The sequence below is a fragment of the Crinia signifera genome, chromosome 6 (assembly GCF_055691185.1).
Source record: "Crinia signifera chromosome 6, ASM5569118v1, whole genome shotgun sequence".
Classification (NCBI taxonomy): Eukaryota; Metazoa; Chordata; class Amphibia; order Anura; family Myobatrachidae; genus Crinia; species Crinia signifera.
In genome coordinates, this window is record NC_139222.1 from 152,769,994 (window position 1) to 152,790,498 (window position 20,505).

General features: G+C 43.6%; 1 protein-coding gene across 2 annotated transcripts in view; it reads right to left on the bottom strand.

Moving 5' to 3' along the window:
- Window positions 1–20,505, bottom strand: part of NECAB3 (N-terminal EF-hand calcium binding protein 3) — an 86,929-nt gene that overhangs the window by 50,277 nt on the left and 16,147 nt on the right. Inside the window, exon 5 of one of the 2 annotated variants that reach the window (XM_083147678.1) lies at window positions 16,688–16,749. In XM_083147678.1, the coding sequence (XP_083003804.1) occupies window positions 16,688–16,749 (62 nt within the window). Of the gene's footprint in view, window positions 1–16,651; window positions 16,750–20,505 lie in introns of both variants that reach the window. The other variant, XM_083147677.1, reaches the window with a different exon arrangement.

Consider the following 20,505-nt stretch of genomic DNA (forward strand, 5'->3'; position numbering starts at 1 on the left):
CCAAACTATGGCCCTCCAGGATGTTGTGAAACTACACATCCCAGCATGCCTTGCCATAGTTTTTGCATTCCCTAACAGCAAAACTGTGGCAAGGCATGATGGGACGTAGTTTCACAACAGCTGGAGGGCCATAGTTTGAGCGGGTTGGGATCATTTGGTCTATTGCATTATGGTAGAAAGTCATTAGGTCGAATCCATTAGGTCGACATGCTAAAAGGTCGACATGATTCTAGGTCGACATGGGAAAAGGTCGACATGATTCTAGGTCGAAAGGTCATTAGTTCGACAGGTCATTAGTTCGACAAGGTCATTAGTTCGACATTGTCTATGTCGACATTCACAAGGTCGACATGGGGTTTTTTCACTGTTTTTTTACCTGAATGTCAACACAGTCGACATGGACACAGTTTAAAGTGCACTGCATCCCCTCGCATCGCTCGCTGCGCTCGCTATGCGTCGGGCACGGTGCCTCGCTACGCTCGGCACACTATTTTATTCTCCCACCACGCCCTAGTGGATGGTAGGGCATGAAATACCGCCTGTCGGCACATGTTGGCTCAAAAAACAGTGAAAAACTCCATGTCGACCTTGTGAATGTCGACATAGACAATGTCGAACTAATGACCTTGTCGAACTAATGACCTGTCGAACTAATGACCTTTCGAACTAGAATCATGTCGACCTTTTCCCATGTCGACCTAGAGTCATGTCGACCTTTTAGCATGTCGACCTAATGGATTCGACCTAATGACTTTCTACCATAATGCAGTAGACCAAATGACCGCATCCCGTTTGGACATGCCTGGTTTAGATGGCCGGACAGCTCTAGGAAGAGTCTCGGATGATGGAGGCCATTGGGACCTTCAAAGCAGCAGATATTTTTCTATACCCTTCTCCAGATTTGTACCTTGAGATTATCCTGTCTCGGAGGTCTATAGACACTTCCTTTGATGTCATGCTTGGTTTGTGCTCTGATATGCACTGTCAAATGCTGTCAATCCTATAGATTGTAAGCTTGCGAGCAGGGCCCTCCTACCTTTTGACTGTCTGTAAATACCCTGTTTGTTGTATCACTGTCTCCTTTTGTAAAGCGCAACGGAATATGCTGCGCTATATAAGAAACTGTTAATAAGTAATAAATAAATAAGTGTGGGACCTTATATAGACAGGTGTGTGCATTTACCATAGGTGGACTCAAGATGTAGGAACATCTCAAGGATGATCAGTGGATATAGGATGCACCTAAGCTCAATTGTGAGCTTCATGGCAAAGGCTGTGTATACAGGTTGAGTATCCGGTATCCGGACATCCCTTATCCGAATTATTCCAAAAACCGTGGTTTTTGGAATCATTAGAATTTTTTTTTTTTAACCCCCTAACCCTCTTTTCATACTTACCAAGTCCCCGGGCGTCCACAGCAGGCCTCCGGCATCTTCTCCAGGGTCTCCAGCGGTCCCAGGAATGCATTGCGCGAGTCTCCGTGCGCGCCGGTGACGTCACCGGTGCGCGCGCACACTCGCGCAATGCATTCCTGGGACCGCTGGAGACCCAGAGAAGATGCCGGAGGCCTGCTGTGGACACCCGGGGACTGCGTGGACGCCGAGGGACCACCGGACACCATCAGGGGACAGGTAAGTATGCTTTAAAAAATATATTCCAAAAAACGAAAAATTCCCCTATCCGGAATGCTCGTGGTCCCGAGCATTTCGGATAGGGGATACTCAACCTGTATTTATGTACATGTGATTTCAAATTCTAATGTTGTCATTATGAGGTTTTGGGGCAGATGTATTAAGCCTGGCGAAGAGATAAACTGGAGATAAAGTGGAAGGAGATAATGCACCAGCCAATCAGCTGTGTTTGAAATATGTCAGTTAGGAGTTGATTGGCTGGTGCATTATCTCCTTCCACTTTATCTCAACTTTATCTCCAGTTTATCTCTTCGCCAGGCTTAATACATCTGCCCCATTGTGTGTAGAAAAATTAATTTACTCCATTTTAAAATAAGGCTGTAACATCACAAAATATTGAAAAAGTGAAGCGTTGTGAATACTTTCCAGATGCACTATATAAACATGTTTTTGTTTTGTTTTACTATACGGTACATAGAATTGCGCTGCAAGCAGTTAGCAGACTCGTCTCCACAGATGTTGGTTGTATGATTATAAAAAAGAAATGTTTAGTCTACCGCTGCTATATCGGTTAATATTGAATTGTAATAATTCTGCATTAATCATTGAGATAAATATGTGACAAATCTCCTCTCCACTGTTGGGGCTGGACTCTTGTGGGCTCAGGAAATTTAATGTAATTCACTTTAGGCTGTTTTACATAATGTCTCTGGGGCACTAATATAATCCATGAGTGGAAGTCCTGCAGAGACCACAGCTGCAATAGTTCTTCTAGATATATAAACCTCATCCATAGTTAATCATTTAACTGCAGGAATAAAGTGGGAGGTGTTTTAGCTATAGATTGTTCTGTAGATAAAGTCTCATCGTAAATAATACTGGGAAACAGTCAATCTGATTTAAGAATCTGCCATGCCATGTACCATGCTTATTGTTCAATTAGCTCTAGTTTTTGAGATATGCATTGGTCTTTAATATTTATGAAAAATTAAATTAAACAATGTTAGATATTTTTTTATTCTGATTAAATTTGATTTGTAAAATGTTATAAAAAGACACAGGATAATTACATACATTAAAGCAGGATCCAACACAGTGCATTTTTGAAGGTCTCCCCTTTTAGAATCACAAGTGAAAACAATTAGCTTCACCTGTGTCAGTCAGTAATGATTGCACCACCTGTGCACCTGCCGGGTCACCTGGAAGACGTGAACTGTGTGGGGTCCTGAGGACCGAGTTTGAGAACCCCTGCATTTAAGTGTTAGGAAGCTATGAGAACGGTTTTATTTGTAGGAATTTTTTTTGTATTCTTGTTGCAGGCAATCTCCCTTCAGACTCTAAAGGCAATCGGCCATCATGTGACGATTTCACCTTCGTTTATATCTTTATTCCATTACCTGAATATTCTGGTGGAACCATTCACCCTGTTCTTCACTTAAATCTCATAGATTGGACAGAAAGTGATCTAAATGGCTGTGAATTTTTTTTTTTACGTTAATACTTATAGCATATTGTGGACTAATTCCTGGTAGTTGTCTGCCTTGTGATTGCCTAAACATTTTTGAATGACAGACATAACTCAACCAAGCTCCAGATGGGTTTCAGTCATAGATGTAGTAAAATTTGGATCCTTCAACAGTTTCAATGTCTGTGGGGAATAAAAAAATTCCTGCCTTTAATTTATAAATACGTGAAACAATCACCTGCTTATCCAATGCTTTTATAATTTGTTTCATGAGCCCCGTTTGATATGAAGGGGCAGCAATACAATCTTTTTCTGTTGATTAAATTCTCATGAGTGATGTTGGCTTCTCCTACAGTTATAACTTCTCTTGGAGGCGATACAGTTAGCTGCCAGTACTTTTTTGTTGCACAACTATCCTATAAGCATATGTGACAAGGATACTTAGTATATTCACTTTGCTGCCCATGAAGAAGGTTTACCATTTTTAAATCAACACACAGACCACTGATGCTGAGAATAAGCATTTTTTTCTCCGAAGACCAATTTCGTTAATTTCAGCCATTCTGAAAGAAATTGGTAGAAATATCGGTACTCTTTACCTAGCACGGCGCCCATCGCGACCATCGCGACCAAACGGGTGCGATGCGATGCCCGCGATGGCCGCGATTTTCCATAGGGACCAATGTTAAAAATCAGATTGGTCGCGATTTTAGTGTTAAAAGTCAGATTGGTCGCGATTTTTACATAGGAATCAATGTTAAATGGGCCACAGAGCCCTAATAGTCCCCCTGAAGTGTGAAATGGCCCCCACAATTTTTAACGCCACCCCACGATCAACGTGAACCCGAAGCGTGGCGAGCGCAGCGAGCCCGCGAGGGGCGGCGGTACGCGTCCTCCGACCTTTTCATACCCCCACTATCCACGTCGGCGTGGAGTTGAGAATAGAATAGTGTGGCGAGCGCAGCGAGCCCGAAGCGTGGCGAGCGCAGCGAGCCCCGCGAGGGGACGCGGATACCTTCACAGGTAAACGCGTCCCCTCGCGGGCTTCACAGGTGTCCGCGTCGCCACGGACACCTGTGAAGCCCGTGAGGGGACGCGTATAACTGTGAAGGTATCCGCGTCCCCGCGCGGGGCTCGCTGCGCTCGCCACGCTTCGGGCTCGGTGGCTCGCTGCGCTCGCCACACTATTCTATTCTCAACTCCACGCCGACGTGGATAGTGGGGGTATGAAAAGGTCGGAGGACGCGTACCGCCGCCCCTCGCGGGCTCGCTGCGCTTGCCACGCTTCGGGTTCACGTTGATCGTGGGGTGGCGTTAAAAATTGTTGTGGCCATTTCACACTTCAGGGGGACTATTAGGGCTCTGTGGCCCATTTAACATTGTTTCCTATGTAAAAATCGCGGGCATTGAGCCAATTAACGCTAAAATCGCGACCAATCTGACTTTTAACATTGATCCCTATGGGAAAATCGCGGGCATCGCGTCGCACCCGTTTTTGATTTACCCGCGATGCCCGCGATTTTTTACCCCCGACGCCCGCGATTGTAATCGCGGGCGCCGTGCTAGGTAAAGAGTACCGAAATATCTTTCAGTGTGACTGCAACGAACAACGAATGATGAAGCGCATAGCTGCCAGTTGTTCATCAAGATTGTTCGTCAACTGTGCATGCAGCTCAATTTGGATATCTTTAAAAAAAAGCCTATAAACTGTAGCTAGAGCTTTCGCCTTTCATCTGTCATCAATATCTTTCATCAACATCTTTCATCCAGGACACTGGGTTCAAGGGAAATGTCTTTCAACGAAATTGGTCCAAAAAATTGTACAGTGTGTATGCACCTTGATATTCTCATACTGTTCTTTAAGTTTTGTTGAATGACCAATAGGAATGAATGAAAATCAGTGGCATAAGTTTGTCCCGGTTGCGCGGAGGCAAGATATATATATAATATATGAAATATATGTGTTCTATATATATGTTTAGCTATATATATTTAGAGAGAGAGAACACATATATTTCAGAATTCGGCTACTAAAGCCATATTGACGGTTTTCGATTAACTGATTTAGCAGGGTAGGAGAGGTGTCCCCTTGGGAACAGGAGCCCGGCGGCAGATGACTCCATTGCCTCCCAGAGTTCTGCCACTGTCTAAAATCTATTCCCTTAAACTCCTTTTAGAACTATCCAAGAAGAGCCACTAGTCTTCAGCTCGATATTCTGGTATTGTTGCAATACACAAGATTGTTATCTTGGCTAAATAATGTCAGTATGTCTTGTTTTCTGTATCGATACAATGTTATAGTAACATCCATAGGCGTGCGCACATTGAGTGTTAGGGGTGCACTGGCACCCCCTTAATGCTGTGCTGTGCCCACCCTTATGAACACATCCCTGCCGCTAGCAATACCAGCAATACCTTTTATTTATTAACAGTTTCTTATATAGCGCATACATATTCCGCAGCGCTTTACAGAGGATATTTGAACATTCACATCAGTCCCTGCCCCAGTGGAGCTTAAAATCTATATTCCCTACCACGTGTACTGTACATGCACACACAGACAATCTAGGGTTAATTTGTTGGGAGCCAATTAGCCTACCAGTATATTTTTGAATTGTGGGAGGAAACCGGAGTATCCGGAGGAAACCCACGCAAGTACGGGGAGAATATACAAACTCTGTACAGTTAGAGCCATGGTGGGAATCGAACCCATGACATCAGTGCTGTAACCATTACACCATCCGTACTGCCCCGTTATTTTTTTGGAACTGTATTCCATTTAAAGAAGCATCCAATAATCAGTTATGTGTGTTTGCATTGTTAATTGTACTAGTAATTAGAAGATTAAAACTGAAAAAAGGAAGGAGATTATGATTGGCGGTGTAGGACACACCCAATGGGCGGTGCTAGTTATGCACAATAAGTGGTGCTAGACAAACTCTTTTGACGGTGCACCCCCTAATAAAATGTGCTGCGCGCGCCTATGGTAACATCCAGCTTAAGACAGAGCTTTTTATAAGAAAATTTGAAGTCTAGACGCTAAAAGCTCCGCTCCTTTTGTTAAGTAAAGTGGCCTAGACTAGTAAAGGAGCTTCAAATGGAAAAAAATAATTACATTTTATAATTATTCATTCATTTGAAAACTGGAGCCGATTCAGCTATAGCGAAGATTAATGGTAAAAAAAAGGACCTGTGAGTACTCGCAATGTGAGCTTAAATGCTTGGCAAGAAAAAAAAAACTGTATATTTTTAATCCGCAGTGCAATCAATTTCGACAATCCAGGATGACATTTCTGGGTAAAAAGCCCACATGGTTACTGTTGAGTTTAAACCTAACAGCAAGCCTTAACGCTTAGGGGCAGAGCCTAAATGATACCCTAGGCAAGATTTTGGCTGGTGCCCCCTAGCACTGCCACTAGTTCTGCCTCTGACCCTGCTCCCCTTTCCCAGCACCATCAACCCTCATCATAGCAGTCATCATTTTGGTGCTCCTACCCGCAATATTTTAAATAGAAACAGTGCACACATTCGGTGCGCAGCCCAAACAGGGGTGTGTTCTTGCTGGGAAGGAGCATGGCCACACAATAGTACCCCCAATTCAAATTATGCAACACAGTAGTGCAACTTTATTCACATTATATCATGCAATGGTGTCCCTTATTCACGTTACATCACACAGTAGTACCACTTTACCTTATGTACATTACTCCTCATATTATTCACATTATACCCTTAGAAAATATTGTGTTTTAAGCACCTCCATGGCCACACTGCAACCCAGCACAAAGCAGTGTGTGCTGGGCAGAGTAGAAGAGCTGCAGTTGCTGCTGTCACTTAAGGGGAGGGGGCTCGGGGCCCCCACTGGGCCCTTCCATCAGACTTTGGCCAGGGTAATTTGTACCCCCTACCCCTTTCTCTCGGCACCCCTGGTAATACCACACTGTAATGCCCCTTACACATGACACACATTTTTAATGTCCTTATAACCATAATGCCCCTTACACATTATGCCAACCTTTATTAATGCCCTTCATACACATAATGACACACATAATGCCCCTTACACATATGTTGCACATTAATAATGCCCTTATACACATGACGCACATAATGCCCATTACACATATGTTGCATATTAATAATGCCCTTATACATATGACACACATAATGCCTGTTACACATGTCGCACATTATGAATGAATTTATACATGACACACATAATGCCCCTTACACATATGCCGAACACTATTGCACAACCAACCCACCCGCAGCACTTCCACAGCCGCTAACACTGTGACCTCTGCCTCTGCTTGGATACAGATGTTTCTTCATACATCTTGCCTCAATAGGCCATGCAGCTCCTGGCCAGTTCTGCTAACATTGGGTGCCTTTTTTGCTGAAAATTCATCTTATTTGCATTGTTATGACCAGCACACACAAGGAGCTTCCGATGATTAAAATGATATGGGGCATGCCTATATTCTGTGTGTGACTGTGGCTGTACCTGCATACAGAATGCTATGTTACAGTGATTTCCATGAGCACACTATTTCATATGCAGGTACAGCCTCACTCACACACAGAATATAGGCATGCTGCATATCATTTTAATCAGCAGAAGCTGCTGGTGCCCGGCTCTGCTTAGGGGGGTATTTAATAAATCTTTGAAAACAGTAGTTTTGATGACCATGGTAGCCAATGATATTATAGCTATCCTTTCTCTGTTGCATTCTAGATGGAATCTGATTTGTTGCTATGGACACCACCACCATGTGTCTGTTTTAGAATCTTTAGTAAATCTACCCCTTAGTTTCTTGTACACCTTGCTCTTTGTTCTCTCTCTCTCTCTCCATAACACTACATTCTCACATTTGTATTTATAATGAGTGCAGTGTGCACACGGGCCCCACACACTGCACTCATTTTTTCTTAATACTTCCTCTTCGCAGTCCACTTATGGTGGCGGCAGCACTTCCAAATTTGTCAGAAAAAATGGCAGCCGCACCATATTCCCAGAGATCAGTGTCTGAGTGATCCAGTGCTCAGACTCCACAGCTCTGTGCAGCTGCTGGCAGCAGAGTGGAAAAAGATATAAAAATGTCCACCTCCCCATTTTTCCAGAGACCTGCGCATGCACTTATGACCCATACACATGGTTAGATCAGGTGTATTTTTCTATTCGATTTTGCCTATATAAGCAAAATTGAATTGAAATCAAACGCATATGATTTTGACTCAATCCCAATGCTTGGCCCACGGCATAAAAATCAAATAGAAAAATAGACTGTGCAGGCAAGACTATATACTACAGATCAGTGCTATATAGTCTAAATCAAATGTGTTTGCCTTGCCGTGCGATTCAATCCCAATCGAATAGCAAGGCAAACGCACCACGTGTACTGTGCTACTTCTAGCAGAAATGAGGGGCCCGGACAGAGGATGCTTCACATGGGCTGCCTCCTCTTTCAAAACCTCCTTGTTTGCCACATTTCAGTCTCTCACACACACACATACATGTAGCTTTCATGTATGAAAATTCTCCAATATCACATAATTTCTCATACCAAAGCTCTTATAAACTTTAACTATCACCAACAGCCTTGTAAACAGAAGAAGGTACCATATACCTTCTTCTGTTTAGCCTACTTTTGACTCCACTGCACTCCATACCTTGCATTGATACAGATTCTCCTCTTCCTCAAATATATATCTGCCTTTCTGCTCATCAACTGAGGTCCTCATTCCTAACATAACCCAATTCTAACTCTTCAGTGTCATGTACAGTAAATTATTTATATATATATATATATATATATATATATATTTGAGCTTGTGAGCTGGGCACATTGGAGGACACACACCATTTTTGCTCTAGGACTAGGAACTATCCTTTATCCTATTCCAAATCCCATGGTTTAAAGGAGGTGGAGTTATTGTTTCACCAATACAGTATTTTATTGGCTTCGTCAGGAAGGCTTGGACGAAATGCGTTGAGGGATTGTCCAGAGTGACCGTGAACCAGCTGGTCTGTTTCCTGAATCGCAGAGACATCTTGCTGTGCCGCTGTATGCTGCTAAAACCGCTGAACCAGGATTCCTGTGTCTACTAACATTCGGACACTGGTGACTGAATTGAGCATCTCTTAAAACCACTATGTACCGTATATACTCGAGTATAAGTCGACCCGAATATATGCTGAGGCACCTAATTTTACAACAAAAAACTGGGAAAACTTATTGACTCAAGTGGGACCCTCACTCAAGTATAAGCTGAGGGGGCTTTTTCAGCATAAAAAATGTTCTGAAAAAGTAGGCTTATACTTGAGTATATATGGTATGTGAACTTTTATTTTTGGGTAAAGTGTTTATTACATATTGCTTACAAGCGCGACTCCTCCATTCTTTTTTTTTACATGTGCACCGAATTGGAGGTGGGAGAGAGCCTTCTTTTGGAGACCTGGCTGTGCTACACCTAAGGGATCTTGTACATGTGGCGGACCGCATCCATATAAAGTGGACCGATGGGCTGCAAATTGTAGACTCCCCAGGTAAAGTCCACCACTGTGCCCTGAATAAGTGAAGCCAGATGCAGTCTGTGAGACTGCACTGGCTTCATTGTGACTGGCAGTGACTTCCTATTGGAAGTCGAATCTGCCAGTCATCCAAGGCAGCGCATAGAATCTAGGGTCTGGGCATGCACCGGTCCTGCAACCATGGAGGGGACTGCAGTAGTGGCAGGCCAGCATCACCAGCTGAGGTAGGGGCCACCACTGGTCAGTAGCGTGTCAATAAACAATATACAAACTCTGGCCACACAGGATGCACGGAAATGGCATTGCAATGTTAGGAGTGAACAGGTTACAGTATGTGTGCACTACAACCATGTGGAGTTTACACTCAGCCTCTACACCAGGCATTCCCAACCACGGTCCTCAAGGCACACCAACAGTGCAGGTTTTGTAAATATCCAGGCTTGAGCACAGGTGAATTAATTAGTATCTCAGGGATTCTGATTAAACCATCTGTGCTGAAGCCTGGATATCACTAAAACCTGCACTGTTGGTGTGCCTTGAGAACGGTGGTTGGGAATGCCTGATCTACACAGTGAGTTCATAATAAAAAACTAGGAACACTTTGGTACAAAACACAAATTTACATGCAAGATCCCCTAATTTCATTTGACACTCTTTAGCTTTGACTGGCTACTACTCTCCTTTAGGCCTGTGTGTGATGGGATTGTTGGATTGGCAATGGACCTGGACCCGCCATATTATTCTTATTGTCATATTTGTCTGTTCTCCCCTTTGTATTGTTGCCCCCTTTTTTGAACAATGCTTAACGACTCATTACTGTCATGTTGCTGTATACCCAGTGCTGGAACTTTTGGGTTGTGGGCCAAGTTGCAAAAATATAATTTAGGCCCCCCTCCTCTTCATTGCTGGTTTGGGCAGCAGTGGGCCCCTTAGCTGCCAGTGGCTCCAGTGCAATGCACCTGCTGCACCATTGGCAGTTCCGCGTCTGTGTATATCCTTTTTCTTAGTTTGTGTGAATAGTATATTGACTTCTGTACACAGAATGTATTTTGAATTCTTTTTTTCATGCTTCAATAGTCCACAGAGATGGACACAATATACATACATATTGTCACTTTACATCAGTTCTGCTCTTAAAAAAATATTTTGTTTGGCTTAAAAGGTAAATAAAATTAGTAACTGTTTATTTCTAAAGCTGTGAAAAAAAATATCCCTTGGCGTAATACTGCTGTGCCCACACTATATTTTATGCTGCTGGTGACCTATATTTTGCAGCCCTTTATGTACATACTCACTAGGGGTGCATTAATATACATACACTCCAGGGAGTCCAGAGAAGCTCATTAAAAGGCTATGTAGAGTAGTGATTCTCCACAGTGCCACGTATACATACACCACATATCCAACGCTCTGAAAATAAGCTACTGCCAGCAATATTGGGCAGAAATAAGTGGGAGGACTCAGAGGCCTTTTTATTTGAAATTCTTGAATCAGCCTTTGCAGAGTAACAACTGCTGTGCTAATGAATACCAATTTACAGTACAACCCACTGGTACCTGCTCCTTGTCTCAGAGTGTCCTTCTTTTCTAGGTTTTTCTTTCTCTCTTTTTCTAATATGTCCCGTAGCATCAGTCCGGAAGGGGTGTGTGTGTGTGTGTGTGTGTGTGTGTGTGTGTGTGTGTGTGTGTGTGTGTGTGTGTGTGTGTGTGTGTGTGATAGGTGTAGACAGTAGATAGATGGAGACAAAAGACTCAACATCATTTTATAGTAATGTAAAATGTTCCTAGTCCCTGTGCTTTGTATAAAGACAAATGCACTCAACAAACTGGACATATTGAGATCATTTTTATGATGACTATTTCTTGGAATACTCCATTATGCCAAGGATATATACATATATTTATATATAAATATATATATATATATATATATATATATATATATATATATATATATATATATACATACATACATACACAGTAAATATATATATATATATATATATATATATATATATATATAGTTTTTTCTTGTAAAGAGCACTCACCAGTCTTCAAAATGTAGCCAAACATTAGCCAAATTTTTTTTAATACATCACCAAGTCAATTGCATAGCATGTCGACGTTTCGGGCTGATGTCAGCCCTTTGTCAAGACCACACACAGTGAAGGGAACACCACAGTAGCAGGCATATCTCATTCACACACTGAGCTCCTTATGTACCCTAAGTACCGGAAGTAAACCAGCGCAGTCAAATTGCATTTAAAACCCTGTTACCTTATATAGTCCTAGCCAGAAAGCCAAGCTGTGTCCATAGTTTGAAGACTGGTGAGTGCTCTTTACAAGAAAAAAAACTGTATATTGGCTATACCCCTGGGATACTTTAGCCTAAAGATTTGCACCCCTGCTGATGCTATTGGAGGATTGCGAGTGCTAGCATCCTATACATCGCATATATATATATATATATATATATATATATATATATATATATAAAACAAGAAAAATAGACTTTCGTTAGCGCTATGTTTAGTGGCAGCTCTCTATAAGTCCTCCCTGTTAGTGGAGGGCAAGAATGTGGATGTGAGAAGAAAAGATATAGAGTGCGCTCAGTGATGTCCACCACTTTAGGATTATAATTATCCGGTAGACAACAACACATAAAATTCAGTTAAAAGAAATTATTAATTTTTCAGACACAGGTTTTGAATTGCAGGTCTTCAAAAAACAAAAACAAAACAGATACCCGACGCGTTTCGTCTTATACGACTTCATCAGGGGACAGTTTCAAAATCTTTGAAATATACGTTAAAGGAATGTATCCTACTTTGTGGATTGACTGTGTGCCAGAACTGACTTTAATCTAGCCAGAATGAATTTTCCAGTAAATTATAGATGGAAAATAATTTTTCTCCAATGGCAAACAGTGACCTGGATCATATAGACCGGATCTAGTATCACCAATGTCTGGGTACTTATGTATTATCTGGGCTCCCATGTTAAATGCACCCCATTTTTTCATGCCCCTACTATCCAACTACACATGGAGTTGATTTTATATAGCGTGGCGAGCCACCGTGCCCGAAGCGTGGCGAGCGGACGCGGCCTCATAAGAAAAACAGGAGCCCAGATATTACATAAGTACCAATGTCTGAATACATATATATATATATATATATACTTTCTGCTTTAACATGGAATAGTGCCTGTGCCATTCCCCAGTGATGTGAAAGCTACATCTCAGGCAGTCTTATGCTTGAGAAAACAGAGACAATGCTTATATTTCACTTGTCAGCACAACTGCTGGCATGAAGAAGTCCAGCGTGTCACACCAATCACCTGTCCTGCCCTGTACTCACTGTAATAGGAGCAGGGTGAGTGGCAGTGTAGACAGAGGGTAGATTAGCTCCATACAGTAATTCAAGCCAACCTACCAGCAATTAGCTTACATCAGTCTGTTACAATAGAGATTATTGTATGCAAGTGTTTGGTTTATATAGGAGAGTTTGTAACTATGTTAACTCATACTTATAGTCGTACTCTCCCAATGCCTTGTCAGGTCTCTTGCTTGTTTCTCTCTCTCCATTTTAAACTATTCTCATGTCCCCTTGTCAGAAATAACGTGTCAGGCCCTGTTGCTAGGCTGAAAATAGCATGTCTTTGTGTTAGAAGTAAGGTTCAGACTTACACATTGCGACATCATTGTGTCAGTCTTTTGATTTTCCACCTCAGCCTTGCACTGTGTGGGTGTACTCTAGTTTGCTCCCAAAATAATTCTAGCAGCGACCCTCTGTGGTTTGAAGAATGGATGTGATAAAAGTTATAGGAATCAGCTTTGAAACTATTGAAAGACGGAGAGACAGATCTTAACATTACTATATATGTATGCACAGGTTTTCCCCAAAAAAGGTCTCTGAATATATAGTCAAAGGGTAAGATTGTATGAGCTTTACCAAAATACACTAGGCATAATGTATTATGCTGCTGGAGGTTGATTTCTAGGAAAATGATCTGCTTCAAACTTGAGATTTAGATGTATATTTGCAGTCCAAGTGAAGTTTTCATATACACAAAATCTGTGCTAAAAATGGGCGATAGACACAGGTGTGGATAGATTCAAAGCATGCACGCCCCCTTCTCCAACGATATACAATACCTGCCCTACCAGTTCCTCCCCATGGGGTATACACTGCTCAATACCTGCCCTACCAGCTCCTCCCCATGGGGTATACACTGCTCAATACCTGCCCTACCAGCTCCTCCCCATGGGGTATACACTGCTCAATACCTGCCCTACCAGCTCCTCCCCATGGGGTATACACTGCTCAATACCTGCCCTACCAGCTCCTCCCCATGGGGTAAACACTGCTCAATACCTGCCCTACCAGCTCCTCCCCATGGGGTATACACTGCTCAATACCTGCCCTACCAGCTCCTCCCCATGGGGTATACACTGCTCAATACCTGCCCTACCAGCTCCTCCCCATGGGGTATATGCTGCTCAATACCTGCCCTACCAGCTCCTCCCCATGAGGTATACGCTGCTCAATACCTGCCCTACCAGCTCCTCCCCATGGGATATACGCTGCTCAATACCTGCCCTACCAGCTCCTTCCCATGGGATATACACTGCTCAATACCTGCCCTACCAGCTCCTTCCCATGGGATATACGCTGCTCAATTACTGCTCTTACTTTTTCCTACTGAAGCAGACTCCGATGGACGAGACAGCCTTGTTTTTAATACAAAGTAGCCAATATGAAACCACCCTAATTGGATGCAGCAGTTTCACATAGGCAATCATGGATTCAAAAAAAGGCTCTTCTCTGGTAGCCAGCAGCGTAAGGGCTATTTCACACACTCCGGCTCCTGCCGGACGGAGAAACCCCCCACAGCGAAAAGCCGTGCCGCACACCATAGTTAATAATGGACAACGCCCGGTTGCAGCCAGATCCCACCACTGGAAGAGACGGCTGCCGGGCTGTGGCCAGCCCCTCCATTGTAAACTCCTGAGTGCGGCACGGCTTCTTGGCCGTGTGGGGTTTCGCCGCCTGGCAGGAGCCGGAGCGTGTGAAATAGCCTTAAGGAGTGTGTGGGAGCACACTGTGTGCACGGATATGGCGAGCAGACAGGTAGAGAGTAATGTTAACAGAGAAAGATCAAAAGAGGCACTGCTGGCTGCTGAATGGCAGGGGAATGGGTAAAAAAAACAGAAGGAGCTGGACCCCAGAACACCAGACCAGATTCCTGCTGCAATCTTAGGGACCATTTACTATTGAATATTTACAGCTAATTCTCTGAAAACACCCATTTTCGAGGCTTAGCCAAAAATATTAAGTAAGTTGTAGGAGGAGCCACAGCAGGAATCTCCAATAGCTGCTGCGACCCTTCATTGCCAGCCTCTCGGGAGCATCGCATCGCACCAGTCGCGGAACTTGTGGGTTGTGGGCCCAGGTGCAAATATATAATCTGGGCCCCCTCCTCCACCCCAACCCAGGTTCACAATAACTCATTGATGGTTTTATGCAGCAGTGGGCCCCTTAGTTGTCAGGGGCCCCGGTGCAATGCACCTGCTGCACCAATGGTAGTTCCGCCTCTGCATCGCACCAGGTCTCAGGGCTCCCGACATTCTGGGATGGCTGTAGCCCACTGTAGCCAATGAGCTACACACTGCACTGCTAAGGGGAAGTTCATGCATGCACGCACAGACACCACCACCCCGGCACCCAGCTGAGTGCATCACAGAGATGGGCTCTTTTTCGGAGCTCCTGTCCCTAGTTGTGCAGGAACATACATAGGATCACATATTACAATGCAATCCTGCCCGGTAACATTTGCCCAGATCGCATTGTATATGTGATCTGGGACCTTTAGCCACCTGTCTGAGGGCTGTCCCTTGCAGGGGGGTGTTTGCGACAGTATTCATTGGGGAGATGGGGAGGAAGAAATGACTGCCCTTCTGTATGATCTGTGGATGTGGTAAGAAACCAGTCCAGACCGTGCAGACAGGCTGTATTATCTGTGATCCCCCATACCCCCCCAAACCCCCTCCAACAGCACAAAAGGCATTGGAGCAGAGGAGGACACCCCGTCACCACCCCGAAACCACTTGCAGCTGACAAAGACGACAACACGCCGGGACACCGGCCAAACAATTCTCTAGTTGCACCCCGCCACATACGGGACCAGAGACCGGAAGCCACAGCTACTAACAACATCCACAGCTGCCTAGCTGTGCCGCGTGCTCCCGGCAGGTAGGGACAGTCAGGTAGACATCAATTGGGGACTCTACCAATCCAAAGCAGTGTAAACTTAGTTTTAACCAAATTCTTTCCTTAGAGGTGTTCACTCTTTTTTTAATATATTTGATATATTTAATATTTGCCACAGAGCGCTCCCAACACTAACCATTAACCCATAATTTACTGGAGCAGCCATAAACAGAGCGCGGTACATTCATCTTTAATACAAATAAAAAGGTGTATAACTAGTGGAGGCTCCATGGGTGGGGCTGCAGCACAGTTTAAATTTCAAATATGGGAGCCAAACCAACTGCTAGTGAGCCCATCTGAAATGGCAGTTGGTGTGGCTCCTTTATTTGAATTTTAAACTTTGCTGCAGACCCTCTATTGGAGCCGCCACTGTGTATGACTGAATCAACTGTATATGCTTGCATTAATTTTCAGAGCCTGGGCAATGGGAAAAACCACAAGATATGCTATGCAAATGGGTATGCTGTCAGTTCTGAATAAGCCACATTTATCTGAATAAGCTTTTATTTAATAGGATTATCCACCCATATCTGCCCATAGTGAGATGCAAGCATTTTTATCTTTGCAGATGCTCCATCTTGCCCACAAAGCTATTTGCTTGGATCAAGTGTATTCAAGGTTCATAATATAAATAAATATCATCCATATTACTATTATTATATGTAATAATGTAGCAGTTGTGCTTACCCTGCAGACAGATAATGTATTTACACTAATATGTTTGTTACTTTGCAGATATTCAACTCTCTCACCATCTTTGTTTTATCCATGGCAGTTAATATAGTTACATTCAGATTCTGCAGAGCGTTGAGGACGTTCTTGTATTCCCCCAAATATTCTGAGAAATAATCTGAAATACAGGCATGCATAAAATAAGATGTTTTAATGTTCCAAAATGGCATTGCAAAGCATTGGGCAACATTTGGTGACAGGGCTGAAGAAAGTAAGACAGATCACATATATGCTTCGGTACTTGTGAGTTATCTGGGCGTCCGATTTTTTGATTGTATGCCTTAAGTTAAGGCATACAATCAGATGCGATACGATATCGCATCGCATCGCATCGCATGCGACCATCGGATGCGATGACCCGATTTTTCCATAGGAATCAATGTTAAAATGGACTGAGTCCATTTTAACATGGAATTCAATGGGAAAAAGGGGTCCTTTTCATACCCCTACTATCCAAGTGGGCATGGAGTTGGATATAAACCTGTGGCGAGCGTAGCGAGCCACCGAGCCCCGCGAGGGGACGGTATTCCGTGTCCCCTCGCGGGGCTCGCTACGCTCGCCACGCTTCGGGCTCGGTGGCTCGCTACGCTCGCCACAGGTTTATATCCAACTCCATGCCCACTTGGATAGTAGGGGTATGAAAAGGACCCCTTTTTCCCATTGAATTCCATGTTAAAATGGACTCAGTCCATTTTAACATTGATTCCTATGGAAAAATCGGGTCATCGCATCGCATCCGATGGTCGCATGCGATGCGATGCGATGTCCCGATCCGACCCGATTTAAAAATCGGACGCCCGGATAACTCACAAGTACCGATGCTTCTTCATAAATATGCATTGTTTTTTTCAAAGCACTGCAAATTGAAGAGCCAGAACTCTCGAAAACCCCACAGAAACTCATACCCCTTGCACACACTAATAAGTGGAATTAGTTTCCAGTAATTAGGAATCATTGAAAAAAATGTATTTTAATATGACTGAATTACCCACCACAGGTATGTCCCTAATAAACAAATGACTGCATATGAATAGGTATCATGAGGGGTCATTGCCGGGAGAGCTGTATCCCAGATGAGCACAGCCACACTGAGGGTTACCATCCATTCAGGTTTGTTTATGCTCTATACAGTAAGGAAATCAGGAGCCTGAAGCATTGGCAATCCAGGACTGACCGTAACCAGAAATCACAGCTTTAGCCAGCCCAGCCCCTCAGACTCAGGGGTAGATTTATTAAGCACGGTGATGTGATAAAGTGTCTGGTTTTTATCACCGGCCAATAAGCTCCTTACTGTGAAGTTACAGGCTTGGCTTGAAAATGACAGGTAGGAGCTGATTGGCCGGTGATAAAAACCAGACACTTTGGGGTAGATTTATTAAGCTCGGTGAAGTGACAAACTGTCTGGTTTTTATCACCGGCCAATCAGCTCCTACCTGTGAAGTTACAGGCTTGGTTTGAAAAATGACAGGTAGGAACTGATTGGCCGGTGATACAAACCAGACAGTTTATCACTTCACCGAGCTTAATAAATCTGCCCCTTTATCACTTCACCGAGCTTAATAAATCTGCCCCTTTATCACTTCACCGAGCTTAATAAATCTGCCCCTTTATCACTTCACCGAGCTTAATAAATCTGCCCTTCAGTTTTGTTCCGCCTGCCCTCCTAGTCCATGAAGCTGCTGCATCTCCTCTGCTTCATCCTGCATCCTGGTCCTTACTGCCTGTCCCTGCTACATACTGCCTCCCCATGCTCCATACTGTCTCCCTCATGTTATGCATTGCTGTCTTTTTTTTATCTCTTCCTTCCCTTTGTTGTGTGTCTTTCAGGACTCTTCCTCTCCTCTGTCTAGTGTGTCAGTGTCTGTTGCCCACTTTACCCTTTGTCTTCTAATGTAGTGTAGGTTATAGAGGGGACAGTGGTGTGCTGTAGGGTAGACAGGGGCCAGTGATGTAGTGTAAGTTATAGAGGGGCCAGTGTTGTAGTGTAGGGTATAGAGGGGCCAGTGATGTAGTGTAGGGTATAGAGGGGCCAGTTATGTGCTGTAGGGTATAGAGGGGCCAGTGATGTAGTGTAGGGTATAGAGGGGCCAGTGATGTGCTGTAGGGTATAGAGGGGCCAGTGATGTAGTGTAGGGTATAGAGGGGACAGTTATGTGCTGTAGGGTATAGAGGGGCCAGTGATGTAGTGTAGGGTATAGAGGGGGCAGTTATGTGCTGTAGGATATAGAGGGGTCAGTGATGTAGTGTAGGGTATAGAGGGGCGAGTGATGTCCTGTAGGTTATAGAGCGGCCAGTGTTGTAGTGTAGGATATAGAGGAGACAGTTATGTGCTGTAGGGTTTAGAGGGGCCAGTGATGTAGTGTAGGGTATAGAGGGGCCAGTTATGTGCTGTAGGTTATAGAGGGGCCAGTGATGTAGTGTAGATTATAGAGGCATCCGTAAAAAATACTAACCCCAAGTACATAGTAAACTATTACTAAATTAAGACTTAAAAATGCAGAAAAAAATACACAATCTGGGTAAAAGGGTATGGTTCAGGGGTCTAATACAAGTGTCCATCGCCATGCCTTGTGCCACATATCTTTATACTTAAACCTAGATATGGTAATTTTTGGTATGGGGGAAGCCAAGGTGGGATTGACCATCCAGGTCATGATGAAGATCTCCAGTGGGCAGACATACCCCTGAGGCCCGTTTTGTTAGCGGACATGTGGCTCCACGTGACAGACCGACCACCACACTCATTACAGTACATTGTCCCCATTTATTCTGTTATTCTATCTCTGCCGTAAGGACACTCTGCCATCCAGTGATACTGCCATAGCTACACAGCATGTAATACCTCTGATGTGGCCCATGCAGGGCCACATCTGCAACATTTTCCAGGAACACTTAGTTCCCAGATTGACGCTGTCTTTTTTTGCCTTGTGCTCCACTTGGTCAAGAACTGGCCCTGGGTATGATAACCAGCATAAATTGTTTTTGGAAACATCAACTGCCCCAACCACATAAAAGAGTATCTTCTTCTAGGGGACCAAAGTAATTCATGTGCATTACCCCTACAGTGGTGCCCCACAGGGCAGGTTTTTTAAGAGAGCACTCCCTAAAAAAAAAACACTGCTGCCCCCGGGGAAGAAGCCGGGGCAGGGCAGAGGTGAGCTCATTGCTTGCTCAGCATAGCATCGTTGCCAAGGAGGTACAGAGACAGTGGTAATCCCGGAAATTTTTCTCGGAATGCCAGTGTTAGCACTGAAGCATAGTCCGGAAAATTTCCCCGGAAGGGGTTAAGTACACATATAACTGTTCTACATAATTTTTTTTAATAACAGGTGTCTGCATAAGCTAAGTAATGGAATGTGAGTCACTTGCTTCATTAAATCAAAACACCCCAGGAGATGAAACATATCGTGAGTTGTTTGATAGAACTTTGCTAGATCAGATATTAGATGGGGCCAGGATGTTGAAGGCAGCAAATGCATACAAAGAGGAAGCCTAAGGCAGGAACGAGAAAATTAGTACACAGCTTTGGGCACTGACTAAACCTAGAAATGAGGATGCCAGAAGAGCAAGATTGTATAAAACATCTACTGCCAGGATTGGGAAATAATTTGAGGAACGTCAATAGATAGAGATCACCATTATTTGTTGCATGGTGTAGGCATGTTTTATTTTGGCAGGTCTACATTGAGTCTCAGATCACAAAATGTACAATGTGGAATTTTTATAAGAAGCCAATTATTAACATAGTTGCAAGAAATTGGAATCAGAGCATTAGAAATGTTGTCATCACCAAGCTTATGATATGGAAATGATTGCAATAAAAGCTAACAAAGAATAAATAAATCAACTCAGCTGAAGAACAATGCTATTATCT